The following is a 16,573-nucleotide window of genomic DNA, read 5'->3' on the forward strand; positions in this document are numbered from 1 at the left end:
AGTTCAAGTGGCGTAGGAGGTTAAGAGCTCATGTATCTAATCTGGAGGAACCGGGTTTGATTCCCAGCTCCGCCTGAGCTGTGGAGGCTTATCTGGGGAATTCAAATTAGCCAGTACACTCCCACATACGCCAGCTGGGTGACCTTGGGCTAGTCACAGCTCTTCTGAGCTTTCTCAGCCCCACCTACCTCATAGGGCAGTTGTGGTGAACCTTTGGCACTCCAGATGTTATGGACTACAATTCCCATCAGCCCCTGCCAGCATGGCCAATTGGTCATGCCGGAAGGGGCTGATGGGAATTGTAGTCCATAACATCTGGAGTGCCAAAGGTTCGCCACCACGGTCATAGGGTGTTTGTTGTGAGGGGGGAAGGGCAAGAAGATTGTAAGCCCCTTTGAGTCTCCTGCAGGAGAGAAAGGGGGATATAAATCCAAACTCCTCCTCCTCCTCTTCCTCCTCTTCTTCTTCCTCCTCTTCATCATCTTCTTCTTCTTCTTCTTGACTTTATTACTGATGAAAATGTCAGTGCTCGCAAAAAGTGACTAATTGCATGCAATGAGCACATTAAAAAATTCTGCATCTTGGGATCTTGCGCCTAACTTACACACTATTCCAGTAGAGCGGTTGGTGGCTAGTATGTGCATTTGTGAAAAGCTGAACTGAAAATATGTCTAGGGTTTTTGGGGATACTGAAAAAATGTTCCTAAAAATCCTGGAAATATTTGGGATTGACTGGGAAGATCATGATCCAGCATTTGTAAGGTCTCAGGACTGGTTTTTCTTCTACCCTATTTCAAGTTTGTCAGTTTCAGGAGCTCATTTTCTTTGCCAGAGTTTGTGTTGTGTCCCTCACCTGCCTTGATTGTGCAGTTTGATATTACTTGTGTTGGGCTTGAAGTGCCACAGTGGCACTGGATTCTTCTGGGCATCTGTCATTAATTTTGTTGGCCTTGCAAACTCCTTCAGTTTCTGTTACGGAGCTTTTCTGGTTTGACATTATTACTTTGTTGAATTTGCACTTATCAGCAGCCCTGAGTTCTGCTGGGTTTCTCTTAGCCATAGTTTTTGTTGGGCTTGCAAAATTACCCCCTTTGCCTGAACTTGTTCTGCTGGGATTCTCTGGTTTGACATTGGTACTATTGTGCTTGTGGTGTTCTTGGCATGGGAGGCATTACCCAGTGGTTGCTGCAGGTATTCTCTTCACTTTTGCCCAAGGGGAAAAAAGGGCTGTTCCCCTTCCCATTGGAAACCATGGAAGATGGCTTGGGGCACTTTGTTCAAGGGGCCATAGAAATGGACCTCCTGACCCAATTTTCTTTAAATTTGAGGTAGACAGACATCAGCAACTCTGCAGCAAATTTGATGCCTCTAGCTTAAACACTGACTCCTGGATAATTTCCCCATGGACTATAATTAGTAAATTGTGTAAGTTGTGATTCCCAAATAAACCCCATATCTGAATGTCATACCAGTATTAGAATTTAGAAATATCAGGGATCATACCGATATATTTTGTCTCCCAACATACTGATATTGGCTTCAAAAAATAGTTATTTTTAAAAATGTGTATCCCCTATAATTTGTGATAATGTGTTCCTTTTATACATTGGACGTTTCATTTAAAAAAGCATTTGGTCAGATTGACCTCTGTGAATGGCATTTTGGAGAAAATTGAGTTTGCATGTTAAATAAACTAGGTTGCTTAAATACGAAGTCTCTCCATGTTTAGGTCACTTAATAGCATAATACCTGCTTAAATTTGTCTAAGACAAATATGTGACTTTGAATGCAGCCTAATAAACATTTATAGTTTACTACCTTGGAACATTTCAATGGGAGTTTTAGAATAGGGGTTAGAGATTAAATTTTGTAAAAATTGTGGAGTCATAGGGAAAGCCCCCTTCCCAGTTTTTGAGGAAAAATAGAAATGTTGGAAAAAAATTAAATATACATAATTTTTACTATCCTATCAAAAGTAAACTAATTTTCCTGCTTAAAATTTGGAACCATTTTAGCAATTGCCCACATTTCTCTTCCCCACCCCCACCCTCCATGGTCTCATGAAATAGCTCTTACCATGTATGTTCTGTCCCTTTAAATTTTCAAGGGCCATTATTTTTCTGTGAGAAGATCTGGCCTTTGAAATTGGAGGCCCCGTCTTCCCATGGGAAATAATGGCTGTATTATTTCCTTTGGGTAGTGGGCATATCCTCTAAGGCCGGGTCTGCCAAATCAGTGGTCATATTTGGTTCTTTTACATTTTGAAGGGCCATTTTCTATGAAGATAGGCGTTGTCTCTGATTTCAGTGGCCACATCTTCCCATAGAAAATAATGGCCAGTTTCCTCCCTATCCTCCTTGGTTCCTGATGTGGGAAACCTGAAACACTTCTGAAATTCCATGAAATGAGGTTTTTTTACTTTTAAAAATTGACCATAATGTGAATCATTTTAAAGATTCCTGAGCTGACCCAAATGAGCCAATTGATGGTTTATTCGATATATCAGAATGCATATATCCTACTCGGTGCTTGTGGAGCCTACTTCATACCATTTAACTATTGCTTGTGTTAAAGTTTATCCTGAGAATAAATAATATAGTATTAGCTTCTTTTATTGTATAATAAAATATATTTTTGTTAAGGCCAAGATATTTGTTCAAAAAGTAAACAATGTTATGAGGCAGAGTGCATCAATTATAAGAAATATAACTTTTATTTTCCTGTTGACTAGAACTTGTATAAGGCCAGTTGTGGTTTATGGAGGTACACAGACAATTCATTCAATTCGCCAGGTAATGCAAGGCTGTAATATATTATGTGCTACTCCTGGAAGACTTCTGGATATCATAGGCAGAGAAAGGGTAGGTGTTGTGACTAAAGGTTTTCTAAATTCTCTTAAATTTTCTGAATTCTTAGCATTGTTTTAGTACAACTGTGTGGTTGTGATGAGAACAAGCCTCTAAAGGTCTCAGGCGTGCTCTTTCCCGTGCCTTTCTCTTCTTCCTTTGCACCTGGGGCTCAGTTTGAACACTTCCCGGGTTGAGACAAATCAGGCAAAACATCAGACTCTGGTTTGTTTGTATACAAACTTGATTTTAAACCATGGTTTAAAATCCAGCCTTGTAGACAAGAAAAAACAAGCAGGAAGTTGAGTGTGTAGAAGAGGAGGAAGACATGACACAAAGCAACATTTCATCATGTAAAAGTTTGGGTGACTGGCCTTGAATTTTTGGCTGTTTCTGCACGGGTGAGCGTGCTTGGATGCACCGATATGGTTGCAGTCAGTGCACCCCCCAGGGCCGTTTGCACGCCATTCTGCAAACGGCCCTGGTGCCCCAGTGGCCTGCAGGGCCGCCTTCACACAGGGCACACTGCTTTCCCCCCCCTCTTACCTCCTCTCAGCTGCTGTCGCTGTAGAGAGGACAGGGCACACGCCCCTGTAGCCATGGTGACACCACTAGGGATGGAGGCCAGGAGGTGTGTATCTGGCTTCTCTAGAGCAATGGCAGCCAAGAGGAGGTAAGGGGGGGGGGGGAACGGTGCAGAGAAAACGCCACCTTCCACTCGTTGAGCGAGTTTTGAAAGCAACGTTTTCACACTGCTTGAGGGGGGAGAGCTGTGCAAACAGCGCCCCAGGGACAGTGTTTTTATCGTCCCTAAGGTGCTATTTTCCTGCTGTGCGGAAACAGCCTTAGTTTCTGGTTTTACATAGGTGAAGGCAAAAGATGGAAAGTCCCACCACCATTTTCTTCCCCACTAGGGGTGATATGGCAGGGCAGTGGTGGTAGTATGCGTTGCATGCAGATACAGTCTGTGTGTTTGCTTCTGATTTCATTACAAGCTCTTCATGGAACTTGCCAAGTTGCATAAATGTTGGCTGAAGGTGCTGAATGAATTCTTGCCTGTTGACGATTAGTGGAGAAACCCCTTTCTATTTACACTTTACTGTAGAGAAACATTTCTATAGCAGTAGTGAGCATAGTTATGGCATAGTGCAAAGAAATGCAGTTGCAGCCCAAAAGTTCTTCAAACAATATACTGGCAAATTTGTATACAGAAACTGGCACCACCGAAGCTACTAGATAGCATTCGACATAGAACAGCGTTTCTCAAATTACCGTCCAAGGACCCATGGAGAGTACCTCAGTCAGTCTGCAAGTCTTTTTAAGGACATGTGAGCTCTTCTCATGTCCATGTGGTGAACGTGAAAACAAAGTTCTAATAGAGTTGCTTATAGTTAACTCTAGTATAGAATTGAACTAGTTTCCATTCTTGTTCAAAAGATTCCACTGTAGGTAGGTGATACTTTGCATCTGTAGAAAATAATTGCTAACTAAATACTAGAAATTCAGGTTTCATTTAAAACCTTTTCTTCCCAGTTTGTATAGCGTAACTCAGTTTTCCCAGCCCTGTCCGCCTGGAATCTGAGAAGTTATAGAAGTGGCTTGCTCTCTGAGAACAATTTGTTTTCTTATTGTTTTGATGGCACAAGAGAACAGAAGACTCCACAGTATGGGCGTAACTTGGCATGTCCTTCAAAAAAGAGCTGTCTGGTGTGCAGTGGAGGGCTTGAGATCTGTAAAGCATTTTTAATTTTTAAAAAGGGTGTTCTCCAGCTGCAAATGTTTGAGGGCTGCTTACATAGCAGCTAGATTTTGTTCATTAATTACTTTACTTGAAATTATGGAATGTATAAGTATTTAAGGTTTTTGCACATTTAAGTTAATTTGTCTGTCATATGATAGTAAAGATGCTTATTCCTTGGCCTAACTTTTCCTCATGTTTTAGATTGGGCTGAGCAAACTTAGATATTTGGTTTTAGATGAAGCAGACCGTATGCTGGATATGGGGTTTGGCCCAGAGATGAAGAGGTTGATTTCCAGTCCAGGAATGCCACCAAAGGATAAAAGGCAAACATTAATGTTCAGTGCGACTTTTCCTGAAGATATTCAGAGGTATAAATCATCAGTTGGTTTTTAAATAAAATTAACATAGTAAAGATGATTTATAAATATTTAGATTGCTAATTAATGAGTACCTTGTATGTGCTGTTCAGGATAAAGATGGCAGGATATTTGTGTAGTCATCCGCCATTTCCTGGACCGTCTTGGTTCTGGAATGCTCTGCTTGGGTCCTATTGCCTACCTAGTTTTGTCCCCAAGGCACTAGGACCCAAACAGAGCATTCTAGAACAAAGACAGTCCAGGAAATGATGGATGTCTTCACAGATCTCCTGCCACCTTTATCCTGAGCAGGGTATTGCAAAAAAATCAATTTCTTAAAATAAAGATTGGCCTGAGTACATAGTATTTGAGTTCCCCCCCCCCAAAAAAATGCTATTCTTTGTGTGAAGAATTGTTATTTTGGTGCTTAATAGATTTATACTGGGAATTCTACCTAATTTCACAGAAGGGAACTTTTCCACCTCTTCCCCCGCGTTCCTCTGTGCCTCCTGAAATGCTCTTAGCAGAGTTCAGCCTTCGCAACAACAATCTTGGGTATGGTGTGTGAGTCTGCGTTGTGCAAAGGAGATAAAAGCTGTCCATTTTAAAGAGAGAAATGCCCTGCAGCAGCCATAAGAAATGACAGGATCAGGCCCAGAATGGTTTGAAAGTTCTGTTCTGAGATCCAGCATTCCCATTTTGGAATTGTGTAACTCATTTGTTTTGAAATACATTCTGATTTAATGTTGTAACTTTACATGTTTCTTTAATTTGAATACCCATTTTTGTATTTACACACTGGTGAAATAGTTCTCATTTTGGTTGACCTTTAATCTTTTAAGCTGTAATTTTGTGCTGTGAACCCACAAGTTGTTTTGGCATGTAAAATTACTCACGTGGGTTCCAAGCAACTTGCTAATGTTTTCTGCCTTCCTTGTTACTAGTACAAAATAACTTTATTTGGTCCTCTTAAAGGCTGGCTGGAGAATTTTTGAAGACAGAATATCTTTTTGTTGTCGTTGGACAAGTGGGTGGTGCTTGCAGTGATGTTCAGCAGACTATACTTCAAGTTAGTCAGTATGACAAGAAAGACAAACTCGTTGAAATTCTCAACAGCATAGGTAAGTTTGTAACCTTGAATACCCATGTTTTGCAAAATTAATTATATACTAGCGGGGCCTGGCCACGCATTGCTGTGGCAATTGTCCTTCTCATCACAGTCTGCAACCCACACAGATGTCCATGTAGGTCCAATGATCCCCAGCATAGCCTTTTGGAAGCAGCAGTGGCATAGTGGCTAAGAGCAGGTGCACTCTGATCTGGAGGAACTGGGTTTGATTTCCAGCTCTGCAGCTTGAGTTGTGGAGGCTTATCTGGGGAATTCAGATTAGCCTGTGCACTCCCACACACACCAGCTGTGTGACCTTGGGATAGTCACAGATTTTCGGAGCTCTCTCAGCCCCACCCGCCTCACAGGGTGTTTGTTGTGAGGGGTAAAGGGCAAGGAGGTTGTAAGCCCCTTTGAGTCTCCTACAGGAGAGAAAGGGGGATATAAATCCAAACTACTCCTCCTCCTCCTCCTCCTCACTATTTCAGGAGATTACTGCATGCATGGAAAATGAAAGCTCTTGTGTAAAGGTAGAGCAGGGGTCTTGAGCATAACTCCAACTGTACCCTTGCTGATATCTCCCAGGTGTTTTTTAAAAGTGGGTAGGGGCTGATGGGAGCTTCGCCTAGCAAGGCTTCAGATTTGCTCTTCAGGTTTTTATGAAGTTTCTTCAACAGCAACTGTCACCACAGCAAGAGAATCTTAATTTGATGACTGAAGGTCAGCTTTATGTATGGAAGAAAATATTTTAAAACAGTATGTTCATTTCAAAAGGCATGTCGTCATGCAGCGTTTCTGCCTGAAATATTACTTATTACAGTTACTATTAAAGTTATACATGAACTCACGGCAGTAGATTTTGTAGCGGGCCTTGCCTTCTGTAGCTGCCATTTTGTAGTTGTGCCCACTATTCTGTGTCAGAATTTGAAGGTGCACACTTACTTTGAAAAGGTTTGGCACTCCTCTGACTTGTTTTTTAGGAGGTGATAAGTTGTTGCTTAATTTAGGTGGCTTTATTTAGGACTAAAACGATTAGTATTTTATCTTCCATTTTCTAGGGTTCCTAATTAGGAGCTTCACAGCCCACCAATCTTAAAAGACTGAAATGTGGCCTTGGCTAAAACTTCTTCAGCAGACAGATGATCTGAGAAAGTCTGTTGCAGCCTAATTATAGAGTTCATAAGAGATTGTTGTGTGAAGAGCAGATGCTAGGGAGTGTGGTAGCCTAACCTATTCTGAATTCTAGGTTGACAATGAAAAGATCCATAACCATGCTGGATCCACATTAATTTATTGAGAGGAAGTTCTCTGTATTAGTATGTTTCCAATTGATTGCCATGTATATTGGAGATGAGAGCAGCAAAATCACATTCTTGTTTGCTTGAAACACATCATTAAGGTGCATTGTGAGTCTGTGCTATTCTGCTGGTGAATGAACTTTATGTTGCTTTAAATCTCTGGTGACAAATCTGCTCCTGAAATGATTAAAAGAAAAGTAGAACCTAGTGCTGTGGAGTCTGTATCTAGACACTTATCTGCAGCTTTCCAAAAAGTTAACTTCAGTTTACAAGGCAACCCTATGTTAATGAACTGTAGTAACTGAAGAAAAGCTTCAAGATACATGTTAGTGTAGCTGAGAAGCAGCATTTCAGTTGGTTTAGTGAAATACAGGCTTGTAGCAACCTGTTTGAAAGTAATAGTGGATAAGTGAGTATTGTCTTACAGAGGCTTGGGCAGAAGACAATGTCAGAAAGCAATTCGCTAGGAGATTTCAAACAGTGAGACTGCTAGGATGGAGGATGAGAATTACCGAGAGAGCACCCTCCCCTCTCTTTTTCAGATAGATCGAAAATGTATTTTTTGATAAATGTAAGAAAGTGGGTAGTGTGCATGCCTCAAAAGCCCAGGAACCCTAAGTCAATCTGCAACGTGCATTTTGTAGGAGCAAAATATTGAGTATCAGTAGTACTACTAGCATTTGAAAGCTACCGGTTGTTACAAATTACTTGCTGCTGTGTTACAAAATGATTGTTAATATCTTTGTGTTTGCAGGTGATAAGCGAACAATGGTGTTTGTAGAAACTAAGAAAAAGGCAGATTTTTTTGCTGCCCTTCTTTGCCAAGAAAACATAAAAACAACAAGTATTCATGGGTAAGTTACCTGTCTTGTACGTCAGTGTAATTAATCATGATAAAATTTCCATAGAGACTACTTCAAACAAAAGTAAGTGGAATTTTGTACGGTCTTAAGAGGCACCTTTTTCTTCCTTAGTAGCCACCTGCAGTGCTTTAAAAGGCAGTGACAAGGAATGGGGGAATCTCTATGGAATGAAAAACAGACATAGCTGATCCAAAGAAGTGAAAGTGGACAAAATCACTTCCTGCTTCTTCATGCAGGAGCTGCGATACTGGCAGACAGGCAGAGGACCAATGTCTGATTTTTCCTCCATGAACGTCTCCCAACAATAGGAATAACATTTTAGAGGCTCACAGATGGCTACCTCAGCTGGTGCCTTATGCTGGCAATGCTCTGAATCCAGCTCATGAACCCTCGTTACTCAGATAATTAAAAACAGGGCCCTAATTGATGAAATAATTGGAAACATTTGAATAATGTTTACACACTCTTTATAACTTCATAAACTTCTGCTGTTCAAAAAAAAGCCACCTCGAGCAATTCAGCCTTTTTATATGGGGAGTTCATTACCAGCTTGACTGGCTTTCTCTCTTATTCCACCTGTATCATCATCTTTTTTGAGATTGTATAGTCAGAACTGTGTGAAAATATGTGTGTATGTAACTTTGTCTGGCATTTGTATGTAGCTTTATGTAAAGCTAACAGCAGTATACATAAAAAATAACTGTTTACAAATCACATTGATATAAATAACTGTTGGATTAAAAAATATCCAAGAGTATTCAAATTGGGATCAGGTGACACCTAGGGGTATACTCTAAAAAGGCATTAAATTTTTTATAAAAAATTAAGCAAGCTCCTCTCATGCCCATTCCTAGAAAACTATGAAATATGTCTCCATGTTTTGTTTTAGAAATGGGAAAATACTGACTGTCTTGGGAAATCAGCACAGTTGGTTTCTCCCTCTTCAGACTGACAGATACTCATAAAGTTGCTCTAACTTGTAGTGACAATGCTTCAAATCACCCATATAGCACTAGTCAGAAAATGCTGTGATGTGTTTCTAGGATCTAGTGGGTCTGCCTGAAAACATTAGTGGAGTGGTACGAAGGAGGCACCATCCTAATGCAGTTGTGATTGTTATTTCAGATATAAAATTGAAATTTTTTTTCACTTATTTTAATGTAAAGAATTTTCCCATGAAGGTAGATGCCCACTTTGTGTTGTTCAGCGACAGCAGTTCAGAGACTTTCGATTAAATACTGGAAGTCAGGGTTATGATACTAGTCTTTCTATTTTCTTTGTCTAAACTTTTTTTGTCTAAACTTTTTTTTCAAAGCCCCTTTCCACCACTTCAGTACCAAGCAGCCACACTCTCAAATTCAGAATGTATTTTTCATCAAATGGGGTCTTGTAAAACAGTCAAATGATGCTTGAAATTGTGCTTTCTGCTTTCGTATGCTGCGTTATTCCTGCCGCACTTAGTGCCCTGTTGAAACGTATATTAGGCTGAGACAAGATTAGGCTGTAAGGAACATGGCAACAATAAGCAGTAGGTCCCTTGTGAGACATAAGGGTGTAAATCGTTTTCGTCTCTGTCTGATCTGTAAAATTGCGTTGTAATATGGTTATCAAGGTTCCCCAGTATGGTGCCCACTGACATCTATCCTGGTATCTGGAAAGTGGGTGAGGTCAGATGGAGCTTTTGCTCAGCACTGTTTCTGATTGGCCATTGGCAATCTGATTAGCTGTGCTAATTTTTTTAATGGTGTTTTGAGAGCAGCTGCCACCACAGCACAAGGATCTTCACTGTGTGCTCGAAGGCTCAAAAAAACTGGGCACCAGTGGAATATAATTCTGTGGGAACATGCATTGTTGGATTCTTTGCAGTTTCTGCCTGTAATGAATTAAACATGTATCAACATAGAAAACACACAATGACTTTTGAAAGAACACTATCAGATTTAAATATTCTTAGATTGGTAAACAAAATTAATGTACATATTTTTCCTAAAATTGTTACTCAAGCAGTCTCTTGCACTTCAAATGATGTGGTTTTGATTTGGTTGTTGATGTATCAAAATTCTGGTCTTATTCTTTCTGCAACCTTTAAAAATCTCTGTTCACAGTGATCGAGAGCAGAGAGAACGAGAAGAAGCTCTTTGTGATTTTCGGTCTGGAAGATGTCCTGTCCTTGTTGCAACATCAGTGGCCGCCAGGGGTCTGGATATTGAGAATGTTCATCATGTCATAAATGTCGATCTTCCTTCCACAATCGATGAATATGTTCACAGGATTGGGCGGACTGGACGTTGTGGTAACCTAGGCAAAGCAATTTCTTTCTTTGATCCCCTTGCTGACAGCGCTGTTGCACAACCCCTTGTCAAGGTGCTTGCAGATGTAAGTTGTTTTGTTCCTTCAGCTCCTGTTTTTAATTGGAGATTTACCATAATGAATGAAGTAATGGATTTTTTTTTTGCTACAGGCTCAACAGGAAGTCCCCTCATGGCTAGAAGAAATAGCTTGTAGTTCCTGTGCAGTTGGTTTTAGCAATCCAAGGGGAAATATGTTTGCTTCTGTTGATTCTAGAAAGGTAAATTTTATGTAAAACTCTTGATCAGACGCACATTTTGCAATTTGGCCTAGGTATCAAAGCATGTTTGGTGTTTTGGTGTTTGGTGTTTGGAATATGCTGCCACAGGAGGTGGTGATGGCCACTAACCTGGATAGCTTTAAAAAGGGCTTGGACAGATTGATGGAGGAGAAGTCAATCTATGGCTACCAATCTTGATCCTCCTTGATCTCAGATTGCAAATGCCTTAGCAGACCAGGTGCTCAGGAGCAGCAGCAGCAGCAGAAGGCCATTGCTTTCACATCCTGCATGTGAGCTCCCAAAGGCACCTGGTGGGCCACTGCGAGTAGCAGAATGCTGGACTAGATGGACTCTGGTCTGATCCAGCAGGCTAGTTCTTATGTTCTGAAGCTAAACTAGGAGAGTTCAGGGATCAGTTCTGTTCCCCACCTACCTGCCCCCATTTTGCTGTAATAGCTATTAAGATGCATTCTACTGTTTGTACTCATTGTGTGATGAATGCAAGGAAGCTGTTCCCATATTTTCAGCCTGCAATTTGTGCTGTGGTGTCTAGAACATTTCTTGCCACTCTCCCAAGAATTTCTGGTAATGAAAGCATGAAAGTAATTCACATGGTAAATTTCTTCTTAAATTGCTGCTATTTGCAGAAGTCTGCGTGGAGGTTACTTGTGTATCAGGTCTTCTTACTGAGAACTGAGCAACTAGAAATGACCAAAAAAAGTGGTTCTTTATCCAGTTCAGTTCTGGTGTAAAAATGGCATTATCAGAGTTGTCATGTATGTGGTGAACTGTACTTTGTTGTCTGCTGTATTTCAAATAATAGGCAGACTAACTAGAAGCATCCATCTATGCAAATGCTCTGAAGTTCAGGAGTTAAGCTCCATAAATTGCCCGCTTTTAGGCAGTAAACAGTGTGATACATACTTGGAAGTACCTACTTATTTTCTCACTGCTCAGGTTGCTATGTTTTGATTCCCTGAGCCCTTTTGGGAATGGGCGGCCTAAAAGTCCAAAAATAAATAAATAACTTACAGATATTAACCATAACAATAATCATGTAGTAGATTTCACTATTGAACATAACTTTCTGTATCATAATTGAATGTTCCCTTAACTCTAGTTTTCACAGGGTTTCCAAAGCAAAGAACACAGTGGAGGATTTGTTGCATCAAATACAAGTGCAGCCGATGAGTCATGGGATTAACGATCTACAGTGACAGAAAAAAGTTCTTAACATAGCTATTTGAAAAGCTGTTGGAATCCTGAACACACTTATTAAAATCCCTTTGATTTCAGTGGCACTTCCAAGTAACTATGGGTTGAATTGAAGAAACGGTTATTTCAATCCACCATGTTCATGAAGGTGGATGGGTTTATTCGTACAAAAAGATTGTTTTGTTTTGAATGTTTTGTTTACTGATATGCATAATAGTTAGTGAATTAACAGATATTTGTTGTAAAAATTTGTTTGTAAAAGTACTTAATAAAGATTCAGGATCATATCTGGTGCTGTTGATTATATAGATTTGAACCCAATCCTGATTGCGTTTTGGTCAAACTCTCATAGAGCATTAGATCATAGACCATTTGGATACTTTGTGGATGTCTTACCTTCATTAGTAGCTTTTGATCTCGGAATAGTGTGGATTCTCCACTGAGGTAGGAGGACATCTTGCAAGTGGGTGATTCTTACCCCTTCCAATATGGAGGCAGGAAGAGTTTTCCTTTCAGCTTCCTGTTTCCTTGGTAGGAGTCACCCTCCTCAACTCATCTTCGTGGATTTACTGTGCAGGCCCACATTGGAACCCACTCAATGACCTATGGTTATAGTTAAGTGCAACACTGTATTTCTTTTGCTAGCTCAGAGAAGGAGAACAGTGTTAGGCGCTGTATTTTTCTGCTTATAAACCATATATTTCTATCTGAAATCCTACCGTCTGTCCTTATTCGCTACTTATTCATTCTATTGCTTAATTTCCCCCTTTCCATATCTTCTCTGATCTGATATTGAAGAGAGAGAGAATAGAGGTTTTCCTGCCTTTACCAGCATGATGGGAAATAACAGCTTCCTATCTTAAGTTGAGTTTGCTGCCCCATTGATGGCTGCTGCAAAGGAGAGTAAGCAGCAAGTCTCATCCTCCTGCCTGGAAACCACATCATCAGTTGACCCACAGGCAGAGAGCGAAGCCCCCAACTGAATCAGGACACAGAAAGCATGCGAAAAAGGAGTGTTGGGTGTCTCCCCGATCCAGGAGGAAGGTGGCCTCCATCTTGGTCTCTAAAAATGTGACCAGCCTGAGACCAAATACCTCCAGTTGTACTTCTGAGGAAATCAAGGAGGACCTGTAGAAGTCTACTCATGAGTATTTGCTCCAGGGGTGAGCTGGCATATTCAGATGATCTCAGGGTGTTCATTGAACAGACCCAAAGAGAGGAGATGGGTTCTTTATGTCAAAAACAAAGCACCCCTTCCATAGAGATCTCTTCCCCAACTCTTTGTCCTCCTGCAAACCCCACTCAGCCTGAAGGATCCAGCAGAGGATCCTGACGAAGGCAGCCAGGAAGGGGGGGGGGGGTTGCAGGGGAGAGGAATCGCTTTCTGACTTTGATTCAACCCCCCCCCCCCTTTTCCACTGCGGGGGAAGAGAAGGAAAATGGGATTTATTTTGAATGAAGAAACTTCCCCTGCAGTGGTTTCTGAGCAGTCACTCCGATTCTTTAGACAGGAGGATGAGACCATTGCAGAGTGGTTTCATAATATGTACAGCTCACAAATTCAAAAGCAGTCAACTGTTCTGTATTACACAAAAGTTAGTGTGACACTCCCTTGTTTGGTGGCTCAATGACACATTTGTTAATAAGTACCAGATTCATCAAAGTGTCACTTCAAATAACTTTGACAACAGATGGAATGCCTTGGCGTTGGGGAGTACATTTGGTGAGCCGGGCTCAGACTTACAGAGGTTGCAATAATCAATATACTGGAGTTTCTTACTATATACAAGGGTTTTTTCTATCATTGGGGGCAAGTCAGTTCAAGTGGTGGTGAATGATATCCATTGGTGTGTTACATCAGTAAATGGAAAGGAACTCATTCACCCATTTTTTACCCTAGCATGCAGTCTGCCTACAGTACAGTATATTGTCCATGAACGATCCTGACAAGACTGTTTGACTGGTGGGTAACACTAACACTAGTTTTTTCACCATTGAGTAACAAATGTCCAGTGTGTTACATGGGAGTGGGGAGAGGTTCAAAAGGGAATACATTAACAGTGAAGCAGACAGGAGAATTACTTCACGTTTCCACCTCTGCACACGATGTTAAAAGCACTTTGCAAAATAAGGTAGACAGGACCAATTACATCCTAATTTCACCATTCTGGTCGAGATATATATGGTTTCACCAGGCTGGAGCCAGACCCAAGAGTGCTTCAGCTCTGGACTGCTGGATGGATCTTGGGCCAGGAACAATCAGAAGGCTGTTTTTGGCTGAATATAGCACTCTGTTGGAGTGTATCAGGAGAGGTAGTTGCACAGATATGAGCGCCCAGACTGTTAAGGGCTTTAAAGGTTAACACCAAAACCTTGGAAGTTCATTTGGTACTCCAGCTGGAGCCAATATCTGGTGGAGTATTGGCTGAATTTGTGCCAATACATGTGTCTGCATTCTTGTTTTTCCAGCACAGTTTCTGACCTTTCTATTTGAAATTAATTTGCACTCAGCTTAGTGCTGTTACTCAATACTGCTGTTGGCCTTTCTTGCCCACATTTTCCTGTGTTATTGTGGTGAGCCTTTTGTCCATGTGAATATCTAACACCACTGAGGATTTTAGAATCCAGTTATGCAGTCTCACACTCCAGAGTTCAGTCTTCCTGACTTCCTCGGTAAATCGCCGAGAAATAGCTGCAGTGCAGTTTGTTTTAGCTCTGGCATCCAGGCAAGCATTCAGTGGACCTTCAGTCTGTAGTGGGTACTGACTCAATGTTTTAGATGTGCATTTTCTCACTTTTTGTTTTGGAAAAAAAATTATCTCTTGTAGCAGCTTGCAACAATTCAAAAGCCAAGCACTATAATATAATTTGAACCCCAAGATCAAATTAAGTGCGACCTCTTTCACCTTGAACAAAATATAAGGGGAAACAGTATGCCCAGGGATAAAACTGAGCAATATAAGCTAAAATGTAGCATCTAACTTGACCATCAGCTCCTAGAGCTCAAGACCTAAGTCATATTTTTTAAAAGCATGCATGAAGGGAAGGGTTGTCTGATTTTCTAAGATTCTCTCTTGTTTCTGGTTAAGGGAAGGGAAGGAAGATATTCCTCCCCTGTCAAAACAATGATTCAGCTAAACATCAGTTTAGAAGCAATGATTCAGTTTTCCTAAAATTGGTTGTTCAGCTGTAGGAATGTGTGGAGGTATGCTGTTAATGTTCTTAGTTGGAATACTTCATAGCACCAAGCCTTTATTGGTGCTATATAAGGCATATAAGACAATACAGGTAAAATACAGAAAAAACCCAAGAACCAGATTTAAAACAATCCCCAAAGAGAATGATAACAAAGAATCTCTTAATAAAAGAGTGATACAACAAAGTTAAAAACCAGAACTATCCTTTAGGGTGTATAATTTCTAGTAAAAACTTGGCCACCATTCCCAAACTACAAGATTGGGGTTATTTAGCAAGTATAAGATCTTTTGAGTATTTGTAATCCTGTCACAGTTCAAGGGAAGAGTATCTGCATATTTTCCCCTAGTTCCCTCATATTTAGTGCAATAGAAGAGGGAATGGGTCAAAGTTTCCAGTTGATTAGAGTTGCAGGAGCAGAATCTCTTCGCGTCCTCTATTTTTTAAAATCTACCATATAGCAGCACTGAAGGCAGAACATTGAACCAAGCCAATGATACAGCTTTCCTAAGGCTAGGGTTCAGCATTATGCATATATAATCTGCTATGCATCCCTGTTTAAATGAGGAGCTAAGGGGTGAACATGTATTGGATGCCGCTGCAAATAGGTTTTGAGATTCTGTTTCTAGTAATCTATCAGACTATTATAGGCTTCAGCATGGGACAACATACCCAAGGATCCAATAGAAATGCCAAATTCCTCAATTTTGTTCGTAATTAATGGGAGCCAATTGGAAAATTTGGATTCTGTTATCATTAGATATAGATAGCTTGAAGGATCCTGTTGAAAATGGACACGTAACTAGAACCTAAAAGTTCTCAACCAGGCTTTTGTTTCTGAGGTTGATTGACCAGTTTCTAAACACAATGCTGCATAGGGCACACAATTTGGCAGCCCCATGATTTTGCGTAGAAATTTAGAATGGGCCGTATTTAAATAGTAATTTACCAATTTAATCCAAATGGGAGCCTCATACAGCAGCTGAGATTCTATTTTGGCATGAAAAACTTTCAAAGCACCCGGAACATACTGGTTTCCCCTGCTGTAGAAGAAGCTCAGTATTGCATCTGAGTTGACTGAGGCCATATCGAGGGCTACTTTCTGTTGGGTAGACCATAATAGATTATAGTTGGAATACTTGTGATTTATTATTCAAGGGAAATGCATACATTAAGCTCTTACTGGTAATTTAAATGTAGTTTTGCCATAATACTGCAGTGTCACAAAGAAACGGTAACAGGAAGGAAGTATTGCATGTTTTTTCTGCTCTGTAATAGGGAGAAGCCTCTGAATTAAGCAAAAACAATTTGCACTGAGAAACGAATTTTAGAACACTTTTAAAAGGCAGTGGCAACATTACAGTAATAGATTTAATAATAAA

General features: G+C 40.5%; 1 protein-coding gene across 7 annotated transcripts in view; it reads left to right on the forward strand.

Annotated features, from left to right (window-relative positions):
* The window catches only part of DDX4 (DEAD-box helicase 4), a 40,102-nt gene extending 27,819 nt beyond the window's left edge, over nt 1–12,283 (forward strand). For all 7 annotated transcript variants that reach the window (XM_048503079.1, XM_048503077.1, XM_048503082.1 and 4 more), the window contains 7 exons: nt 2,732–2,861; nt 4,789–4,955; nt 5,919–6,064; nt 8,104–8,203; nt 10,318–10,588; nt 10,674–10,781; nt 11,902–12,283. In XM_048503079.1, the coding sequence (XP_048359036.1) occupies nt 2,732–2,861; nt 4,789–4,955; nt 5,919–6,064; nt 8,104–8,203; nt 10,318–10,588; nt 10,674–10,781; nt 11,902–11,985 (1,006 nt within the window). In that variant the 3' untranslated portion in view covers nt 11,986–12,283. The remainder of the gene's footprint in view (nt 1–2,731; nt 2,862–4,788; nt 4,956–5,918; nt 6,065–8,103; nt 8,204–10,317; nt 10,589–10,673; nt 10,782–11,901) is intronic.
* The last annotated feature ends 4,290 nt before the right edge of the window (nt 12,284–16,573 follow it).

This window comes from Sphaerodactylus townsendi, linkage group LG07 (genome assembly GCF_021028975.2).
Source record: "Sphaerodactylus townsendi isolate TG3544 linkage group LG07, MPM_Stown_v2.3, whole genome shotgun sequence".
NCBI classification, from domain to species: Eukaryota; Metazoa; Chordata; class Lepidosauria; order Squamata; family Sphaerodactylidae; genus Sphaerodactylus; species Sphaerodactylus townsendi.